The 10,299-nt window shown below is 48.6% G+C and overlaps 1 protein-coding gene and 1 long non-coding RNA gene across 4 annotated transcripts in view; both read right to left on the reverse strand.

Annotated features, from left to right (window-relative positions):
- Nemp1 (nuclear envelope integral membrane protein 1) overlaps positions 1–1,923 on the reverse strand; it is a 15,298-nt gene extending 13,375 nt beyond the window's left edge. The window contains exon 1 of one of the 3 annotated variants that reach the window (XM_005397340.2): positions 1,447–1,923. In XM_005397340.2, coding sequence (XP_005397397.1) covers positions 1,447–1,573 — 127 coding nt within the window. In that variant the 5' untranslated portion in view covers positions 1,574–1,923. Of the gene's footprint in view, positions 1–553; positions 1,412–1,446 lie in introns of those variants that run through there. The other 2 variants (XM_005397342.2, XM_005397341.2) reach the window with 2 other exon arrangements.
- Positions 1,924–7,211: 5,288 nt separating this feature from the next.
- LOC106149976 lies at positions 7,212–10,289 on the reverse strand. Its single transcript, XR_001236476.1, has 3 exons — positions 7,783–10,289; positions 7,395–7,492; positions 7,212–7,248 (listed from the first exon to the last, which is right to left on the reverse strand). It is a non-coding gene; the product is annotated as an uncharacterized LOC106149976 (long non-coding RNA).
- Between the last annotated feature and the right edge of the window lie 10 nt (positions 10,290–10,299).

The raw sequence follows: 10,299 nt of genomic DNA on the forward strand, positions 1-10,299 counted from the left end.
GTGGTACAGCACATGTTTGTATGTCCAAGCCTCAGGTTCAATCTCCACCACCAAAAATAAAAAATAAAAAGGACTAGAAGAAACTGTGCTAAAATGGACTGCCTCTGAATGGAACGTAACAGTATGGTTTTGCCTACTTCTTCATACTTAATTGTCCTTGCCACAAGTGCCTGCCTGGCAAGCACAAGGTCCTGAGTTCAATTCCCAGTACCAACAACAAACAAACCAACAAAAAATAAAAACCCCTACCTAGGCTTCCATTTCCAGCACACCCCCAAACAAAGAAAAAACTTCAAAGGAAAAGGGGCCAGACTGAGTGCTTTAAATTTTCTCATCCCCACAACTAACGATCCTGTTTATTTGTTTGTTTGTTTGAGACAGGGTCTCCCATGTTGCCCAGGTTGGCCTCGAACTCACAGTGATCGTCCTGGCTCAGCCTCAGTGTGGGACTACAGGTGTGTGCCACCACATCAACTGAGCGATCCCATTTTAGAAATTAAATTAGATAATAAATAGGCCCTGCCTCTTGAAAAGTACCTTCCTAGATACCTACCCCGTCCAAAAAAAAGTTTTCAGAAGGACTCTGTGCTTTGGAACTATATGGATGCTGACACCTCCTTAATGCTGCAGGTAAAGATAAGGACAATCCCAAACGTCATAGCATAGACAGGTGCCAAGGGGAGAGGTGAGAGCGCATAATGTGTTGTCAAGATAGGACTATCTTTTCCCCTCTGACTTTCAACTCCCTCCAGCGGAAGCTTGGAAACCTTACCTATCTTTCCGTCCTGAATTTAACGAGGAGTTTTCTTACAAACACGCTAAGAGGAATTTCCTCCCCAGTCTAGCAGGTGCCAAATGAGTGCGCTTGAAAGAATGAAGACATTTCCAAAAGAAACCTAATCGCGGCTGAAGGGCACTTGTATCTCTTTTAAGGAACTGAACTACAATGACTCCGGGTCGGTTCTGCACGGCTGTTGGGATCAAGGTCAAAACAGCGCAAGATACTAAGATCGCTGTATTTCTGTGAGCTCTGAGGATGTACTGAGCCACCCGTCCCCTGCAAACGCTGAGAAGCGGTCCGCTGATCTGCTGAACGCGGCGCTCGCTCCCCGCCCCGCCGCAGCTCCGCCAGCCGGGACTGATCCCGAATCTTTCCCGTCACCTACAACTGCAGGAGACCCCGGCGGCGCGACGCGGCCCCCGGGACGGCTTCTCGCCCAGCCCAGGCCTCCCCTAAGAGCCCACCCAAAGGCAAGGCTTCTCCCCGCTCCGGGCGCTCCCCCGGCAACCCAGGACGCTGAGCCCTGCCACGGTCCAGACACCTGCTCGGGAAGCAGCTTCTCCGCAGACGCGCCGAGGAACAGACCGCGCCCCGGGACAAGCCCCACTTTCCAAAATATACCCCCTCGGCACCCGCCCCCTTGGCAGATGGTGCCCGGGTGGTACCTGAGCCACAGAACAGGCAGCCGGAGAGGACCAAGAGCAGCCGCATTATGCCACTGCCACCGCCTCCCCAGCGCCACAGCGCGGAACCAACTGCCGCCGACACCGCCACTTTAATTCCTCCCGCCATAGTTGCCTCACACCGCCTCCTCCTCACGTGCCTCTCCCCGGCAACTAACCTCAGACAGGCGGCGGCAACAGCCAATCCGCTACAAGATCAGTACCCACCAGCCAACTGTTCGGCCCGTAGTTCGTTCCTCCCTATAAGTCCCACCCCTTAGCAACTGATGAAGGAAGGCGGGAGAAGCAGCTTGTAGCCAATTAAAAAACGGGTTCTCACCGCGCTCTGGCAATGGCGACAGGAAGATCCCACCCCATGACAACATGCTTCCGTCCCAAGGTTAATTTACAAGCACGATTGATAGTAAGGTTAACCAATAGAAAATCAGACTAGGCGAGGCCTCCTGGACTAAAGTTGGTATTTCCACCGAAACTGTCAAACTCCGTGTGCTTTGTTTCCTTTTCACCGTATCTCCTGTAATAGGTGCCCTATCATTAATATCTTTTCATGAATAGGGCCCTGACGTGACAATTTTTATTTAAACCACCGACAAAGTGTGGTGCTCCAAAGTCCTAAATGATTCAAAACAGAAGTCACTAAAAATGTTGTGCATTGTCAGGGATCTATAGGCATACATACGAGTTTTAAAACGTAGTCACAGGGGCTGGGGATTTAGCTCAGTGGCACAGCGCCCGCCTGGCAAGCGCAAGGTCGTGAGTTCGATTCCCGGTACCGGAAAAAAACAAAAACAAACCAAAAAAAACCCCAAAATAAAAAAAATGTCATAAAGCCGGAACACTGACACAGGTTTGTAATCCTAACGGTCTGGGAAGCTGAGGCAAGAAGATGGCAACTTCCAACCCACCATGGGCAACATGGAGACCCTGTCTCAAAATAAAAAATAAAAGAGGACTGGGGATGTAGCTCCATGTGAAGGCCCTAGGACCAATTCCCCAATACTGGGGGTTATAAAAATAAAAAAAAAAGAGGAAGGACGGGAGAGAGGGGTAGGGAAGAGTTACTCGGGAGGAGGACACAAGAGAATTGAAAGAAAAAGGCCAGTCTGGGCAATGCAGTGGGATCTTGTCCCAAAATTAAAAGGGCTGAGGGTATAGCTCGATAGTAAGTGTCTGCCTAGCATTGTAGTGTGAGGCCCTAGGTTCAATACCTAGCACTGGGGAGGCGGGGCACACCCACACACACTGGGAGTTGAATCCGGGGCCTTTATTTATTTTTTATTTTGAGAAGGGGTCTCCCCAAATCCCAGAGTGCTGGGATTACAGGCAGGCAACACTAAGCCTGACAAGGGTTTCTTTATTATCTTCATTTAAAAAGCCAAGGCTAAAACAGACAAAGGAACCAGCAACAAGATTGCTCATTTAGTTCTTCTGTGCTGCGTTCCCAGCCCAAATCTTATCACAAAGCCTGAGTTCTTTCTATGTATCAGACTGCTTCCCAATTAAATGACGTAACACTGGGAGGATCTAGCAGAATGTTTGTAACACTGCTAGTAGGCATTGAATTATCTCCCCCTACACACACACATACACACACACACACACACACACACACACACACACACAATCTGATGGTACTGAGTAGAAAGGTAGGAACAAAGAATCTAAGTGAGTTAAAAAGAAATCCAGGGATAGAAAACTCCTGGGGAAGGCTCAAACTTTCTTTGTTTGTTTGTTTATTTTTTATTGAAACAAGGTATCACTATGTAGTTCAGGCTGACCTGAAACTCCTGGTGATCCTCCTGCCTCAGCCTCCCAAGTGCTGGGATTACAGGCATGCACCACCAGGCCAAGTAAATTCAAACTTTTCAAAACAAGGAATTTTTAGAGCTGGCTGTGGTGGCACAAACCCGTAATTTCAACACTCCAGAGGCTAAGGCAGGAGGATCACACTGAGTTCACCTGAGCTACAAGATCCTCTCTCAAAGAAAAAAAAAGGGGGGATAAAAAACAAAAAAATGATTTTGTAAAAGTCAAAACAGGCCAGGTGTGGTGGCACACACCTGTAATCCCAGCCCTCGAGGGGCTGAGGCAGGAGGATCCTTCTGAGTTGAAGACCAGCCTGAGCTACAAAGTGAGCTCAAGGCCAGCCTGAACTGCATAGCAAGGCCCTGTCTCTAAATAAATAAATAAGTAAATGTAATAGGGTAGGTGGGTGGGATCCTAGAACAGGAAGGAAAAAAAACAGGTAAAGATAACTAAAGAAATCTGAACAAACCATATACTTTTGTACGGTTCGTGGTTATTAATGGTAGCAAACGTGCCATACTCATGTAAGATAATAATAGGGGAAATTGTATGTGGGATATATAGGAACTTTATATTATCTTCTCAATGTTTCTAAAAAGTAAAGTGTAGGTCAAGCGTGGTGGCGCACACCTGTAATCCCAGCACGCAGGAGGCTAGGGCAGGAGGATTGTTGCAAGTTTGAGACCAGCCTGGGCTACAAAGTGAGCTCAAGGCCAGCCTGAACTGCACAGTGAGACCCTGTCTCAAAAAGACAAAAAAAAAAGTAAAGTCTAGTTATAGATACATATATATGTATATTATATGGATGCATATAACATATACACATATATAAATATATACACTTTTTCTTTGAGGCCCCATTCTTACCTTTCAAAGCTAATTTCAGGTATGGGAACTCCTTCCAAAAGATCACTGACCCCTGACTATTAAATGAGGTATACAGTAATGAAACTAGGCATCCGTAAATACATCACATCTACTGCCTAAATGAATGCTATCACTTTAACATAGTAATTCAAGAAGCTTTTAGTCTTGTTTTAATAACGAGGGCACTGCTCAAAACACTTTGAGAATCACCTTCAGAGTGCACACAGCACACACTGCAATGAATATTCATTATCTGCAGGTGGATCTGATTTATGCAAATAGCCAAAAGAACTCAGGCCAAGGCTGATGATTAAAGAGGCTAGAAATCTGGATGGTAAATGTGTTTCAGAATTTTTTTGAATTTTAGAAAGATAATATGGTACACATATACTATATAAAGCAACAATCCCAATAGCAGCTAGGACAACACCTAGTAACCAAATTAATATATTCTTTTGTAATATTTCTGTAAGCTGGGCATGTGGTGCATGCCTGTAATCCCAGCACTCAGGAGGCTGAGGCACGAAGACCACTGTAAGTTCAAGACCACCCTGGGCTACAAAGTGAGAGAAAGGCCAGCCTGTACTGCACAGCGAGACCCTGTCCCAAAAAGACAAAAAAAAAAAAAAAAAATTCTGTAATGATGTATATGAGTAATAGTATCAAGGTAAGTGAAAGAAGCTGGACATGGTGGCGCATGTCTGTAATCCCAGCACTCAGGAGACTGAGGCAGGAGGATCACCTTGAGTTCAAGGCCAGTTTGGGCTACATAGTGAGTTCAAAGCTAGCCTGAATTACATAGTGAGACCCTGTCTCAATTTAAAAAAAGTGAAAGAGATAAATGAAAATTATAAATAACTGTATATAAGTTTAGGTCAGGTTTTCTGCCACAAAATGGGTCTAAGTAAGATAAGGTTGTGGTTTGGTTTTGTTTCTTTCCAGTGCAAGAGACTGAACCCAGGGCTTTGCATATGCTAGCAAATACCACTGAGCTCTGTCCCCAGGCCAGAACAGGTTTGTTGCCAAATAAGTTATGAAAAAGTATTGGTTTTCATAATTTTTGAATTTAAGAAGCGTAAAGAGGGGCTGAGGATGTGGCTCAGTGGTACAGCTTTTGCCTTCCATGCACAAGGCCCTGGATTCAACACCAGCACCACAAAAAAAAGAGAAGGAGGAGGAAGAGGGGGAGGGGAGGAGGAGGAAAAAAGGAGAAGCAGGAGGAGGAGAAGAAGAAAGAACTGCAGACTATTACTTAGACCTGGTGGCATACACCTGTAATCCCAACACTTTGGAGGCTGAGGCAGGAGTATCTCCATAAATTCGAGGTCAACCTGGGCTACAGAGAGTCCAAGGGTAACCTGAATTACACAGTTGAGACCTTGTCTCAAAAAAAAAAAACAAAAACAAACAAACAAAAAAAATGAACGGCAGACTGTGAATATCTGAAGAAGACAATTTAGCCAACCAATCACCAAAGTCCACTTCATTTTTCTATCTTTTAAATCTATTCTTTCTTCTGCATCCCACACCACTGACTTTGCCCAGCACCAAGCTGGGAAGTTTTGAAGTCTTTTAACTTCCTTCATCTGGCCTCCTGCTCTTTATGCAGCCTATAAATCCTTCCTTCACTCTCCTCCTAAATGCAGATCTGACCCTGTCACCCCCACGTTAGTCTTTATGGTTCTAAGAGTACCTCTACACTATCAAGCTCAGGGTTTTTAGTATTATCTAAAACTTAGATATAAAGAAACATTGTAGTGGAGGGTAGAGACCCACACCTGTAATCCCAGCACTTGGGAGACAGAGGCAGGAGGATCCAGACCACCCGGAACTGCATAGCGAGAACTTGTCTCAAAAAGACCAAAAAAAAAAAAGAAAGAAAAAAAGAAAAGAAAAGAAAAGAAAAGAAAAGAAAAGAAACAGTGTAACAATGCTATTGAAAGATTAATACTATTTCATACTTTGTGTGATACTAATCTTCCATAAAACAATTCCCAAAATGAGGTGTATAAGCATTTAGAAAATTTAATACCAATTTTAGAGAAATTTTATATTTACTAACCTAGTAAGATAGTTTATTTCACTTCATTTTTCAGATTCACTTTTAGTGGGTTGTTTTTGTTTTTGTTTTTGTTTTTGTTTTTGGTACAGGGAATCGAACACACGACCTTGCACTTGCCAGGCAGGTGCTGTGCCACTGAGCCATATCCCGTCCCCTTAGTGTATTTCAAAACAATACTGAACAATAATGTTCTGCATTTTTTTTCAGATAGGGTCTTGCTTTGTAGTTCAGGTTGGTCTCAAAGTCATGGCAATCTTCTTGCCTCAACTTCCTAAGTGTTGAGATTAAAGGTATACATTACCACGGCAGGCTGGATTTTTTTTTTTTTTAATGGGCCTGGTCCTTCACCACAATTAACGTAACAGCCCTGTACATCTCCAGGGGTCATTTCTGTCCACCACCACTCACCCACCAACCAGCAACAATGAAGTGTTTCCAGTTCTGTATCCCCATGCAAGTTTACATTCGGGTCACCCTGACTTTCCTTCCTCTCTTCCCAGAAATCTTCTATTCACACTTTAAAACTCTGAGCTTTCTCATCACCTCCCTTAGACGCTTGTCTAAACCAGCCCCTTACAACCACAAGCAGAACAGATCACTCAAGCCTCTTTACTTCTGTTGTTTGTGCGCCTGTTATTGCATTATGTTGAAACTGTTTATATGGCTATCTCCCCTACTCATCTGTGAGTTCCTTATACAGAGGTTAGGATTGTCTTTGCTCAGTGGAGCAGCTTTTATAAAATAAATTGAAGAGCAATTAAAATACTCGAACATTCAGTCTTTTTACCCAATAAATTACTAGAAGAGGTGAGGACAGGAGGAATATATATATATTTTATATATATAATATATACATATGTTCCTATTTTTCTATTACCAGTAAGGATTACAGCCTTCTACCTTTAATACTTGGGTGTGAATTAATTTACAAGATTAGTAGATGGTTCAGAATGCCAACCAGCCGGGCGTGGTGGTGCTCACCTGTAATCCCAGCACTTGGAAGGCTGAGGCAGGACGATCGATGGTTGCAAGTTCGAGACCAGTCTGGGCTACAAAAAAGAAAAACAGAATGCCAACGAGCCAAGAGTTATGGGCTCCCTGGAAACAAAAAGAAAAAGAGACATGGAGAACAAATATCTTCACTTAAACAGTTTCGTCCAGGCTCAGCCTCTTTTAGAGTAAAATCTGTACTTACTGCCCTCTTCAAGGTTTCTCTGTCTTGTAAACAGCACCCTCCTTTCCTTCTTTTCAGAGGACCCCCAGGTATCAGGCCTACTGTGGAGCGGTCCTGAGCTAAGGGTGGAACAAACAACTGAATTGCAGTGGTGTACAGACACACACACACACACACACACACACACACACACACCCAGGCCACAGAGAGCTGGCCTGGTGGACAGGAAGGGGTCTGGGAAGGACCGGGCCCAGGAAGGTGAGTTTGAGCCGAACCTTGCTGAGGGGGCCGCATTTGGCAAAGTGGGAACACGTAGGGAAGATGAGCAAAGCAAGCTGCTAGATGAAAATCTACACGTGCCCGGGAACAAGCCTTCTGGTTTGCACATCTTCGCTCCTCTTCCACCCACCTTCTTCCCTTTCTTCCCAAGCTTTCCCCCGCTTTTCCTGGAGAACGAGGACCAAGGAGAATTTCCCTTCCTGGAAGAGACCAGTATAGACAATACAGGGCATATTAAACTCTCATTAAGTGAGATCAGTGGATCAGCTCTGCATGCCTGGGACGGGGGTGAGGCTGTGGTCCTGAGTGAGAATGATGCGCAGAACAAGAAATGAACATTTTTCTATTTGTCCCCAATCCATTTTTTTGTCACACACCTCCCCCCACACACCTGTCTCCCATCTTTTTTGTTTTTCTATAGTTTCTCTCGCGGTCTCAGTCTCTCTCCCTTGCTTTAGACTGGAAATTCCTTGTTCTCAACGGAAGGGAGTAGGAGGGGAGGCGGGGGAGGTAGGAGTGGGTGGAAGCGAAGAACAGACATCTCAGCAGCTCCGGCTGCGGGCTGCGGGGGCGCTCCGGGCCTCTGGCGGGCCTGACAAGTCAATGATTTTTTAAATGTATATATTTTTAAATCCACACATAGGGCCCCGATACAAACCTAGAGAACCAGAGACACATATATACAAGAAGATGTGAGGAAACATAAACACAGCAGCGGAGGGTACGGTGAACCGCGTCTGAAACTTGCCTAGCATTCTACAATGTGCAGTCTTCACTTGCACGCCATGTATTTGAACCTTACGCTGATCTAGAGAAACAAACGTAGAAACACCGGGTACTTTCGCTCTCAGCACAAGTTCGCACTCGGATCCCCACTGACTCCCCTAGGCGCGTGGCCAGCCCCTTCCGCGGGGTTTTTCTTTCCTCCTTCCTCTCTCTGGTCAAGCACCCGCCCCAGGACCCGGGAGTGGAGGCCTCAGCATCGGCTCCGCCCGGGTCCTCTTTCCTGACCGGAACCCAGGCGCCCAGCGCCCACCGGGCAGCCTCCGCCTAGCTTCACGCCCCACTCCACCCCCTCCTCGGGCCGGCATCTCCCTCCAGATCCCAGGACTCAACGCCGCCCCTAGCCGGGTTGGTGGGAGGGAGGGGGGCGCCTGGAGCAGAGGCTGCGTGGGCGGAGGATGTGCGTCACGGGGAGCGTGGGCATGGGCAGGGCGGGGGCACGTGGAAACCCAGGGCCAGCGGCTGGCAGCCCCTGCTCCAAAATAACCGGCGCGGGAGTGGGGGAGGGGCACTGTCCCCTCCCCCTGGCTCTCCTAGGGGGTCTGGCCGCACCCTCTCTTGCAGGACCACGATCGAGAGAAAGACTCTGCTGATTTCTGCCACCCCCATCCTGTTTGGTGTTTAATGGGATAGAGACAAGAATCTGAGCTGCTGAAATACCTCCACCAACAACGCACCCTCTCCCCTGCCCCCACCGGAGACGAAAGGTCCCCTTGCCAAGCCGGAATGTAGAACCAGCCCCGGCCCACGCCGCCCGCGCCAGCCCTGCCCGCCACTCAGCAGTGCGGACCGGCGGGGCGGGCCTGAGGTTTCGGATGAGGGGACCCTCGCCCATGGCCAATTCGCTCGCTTCCCGCGGCCGCCTCCTTCCCCCAGGCCTAGAGCCCCCGCCTCCCCCTGCAGCCCTCTCAGCGTGGGCGGCAGTGTAATGGGAACCAGATGGGGCCAGGGCGGGGCGGTGGGTGCGGAGGGGGCTAGGCTCCTGAAAACGCTCCGCCCTCCGGCTTTTCCTTACGGAGTCACGTCGGACCTTCGGGCCTTCTCACCCGCCCTGCACACTCTGGCAAGATCCCCCACAGCCGACCGCAGAAGGGTCACCTTATCCCAGCTTTGCCATCGAGCAGAACCCCATCCTCAGGAAATAAGGGCGCGAGGAAGGCAGGATGTCTCCATCTCTGCCTGACCCTTGGGAACAAAACCCCACGCGCAATCAGCGCGCACCTAAAAGGTGGCTTCCAGCACAACCGCCCCGTCCCTACTCCCCAAAAGTTGGGCGACGACTCCAGGCAGGGATGAGGAGGCCTGGGTTTCTAAGAGCAGCTTCCTCAGGTATCTCGTTTTGAGGCTGACGAAGGGCGACAGGATCTCGAAGGATTTGTGCAGGGCCCCAAGCTCACGGGTTTGCCACAAGTTCACACACCCGGCAGTCAGTTGCGCGCACAGGAGCAGCGCGCCCCGGGCTTCCTAACTTTTCCCGGCTCACTCCTAACATTCGTAGAACAGCTCGGCGAGGCCGGCGTGTGGGCAGCCGGCGACCGCGTAGTTGTTTAGACGCGCGTGCACGTAGTGCGCCTCTCTGTCTTTGTGTACCTGTGCGTGGTTGTGAAACTGCGCTCTCAGCTCGGGAGTAGGGGCGGTGGGGGAAGTAGGAATGTGGCCGGCGGGGCGCTCACGTGGGTACGTGGGCGCGGAGAGGGCCGGCTGTGCATCCGGCGTGGGCGGCACAGAGCGACCTCGCCCCGCCTGCTGGGTCCCCAAGCTCGCCATCCACAGTCTGGACTCGGTCACCTTGGTCCCTAACTCGGCGCCCCGACCCCGGTCTCCGCCCCCGCCCACGGCACCCCCCCCCACGTCTCGTCCTCTC

The sequence above is a fragment of the Chinchilla lanigera genome, unplaced genomic scaffold, assembly GCF_000276665.1.
Source record: "Chinchilla lanigera isolate Chin_1 unplaced genomic scaffold, ChiLan1.0 scaffold00057, whole genome shotgun sequence".
Classification (NCBI taxonomy): Eukaryota; Metazoa; Chordata; class Mammalia; order Rodentia; family Chinchillidae; genus Chinchilla; species Chinchilla lanigera.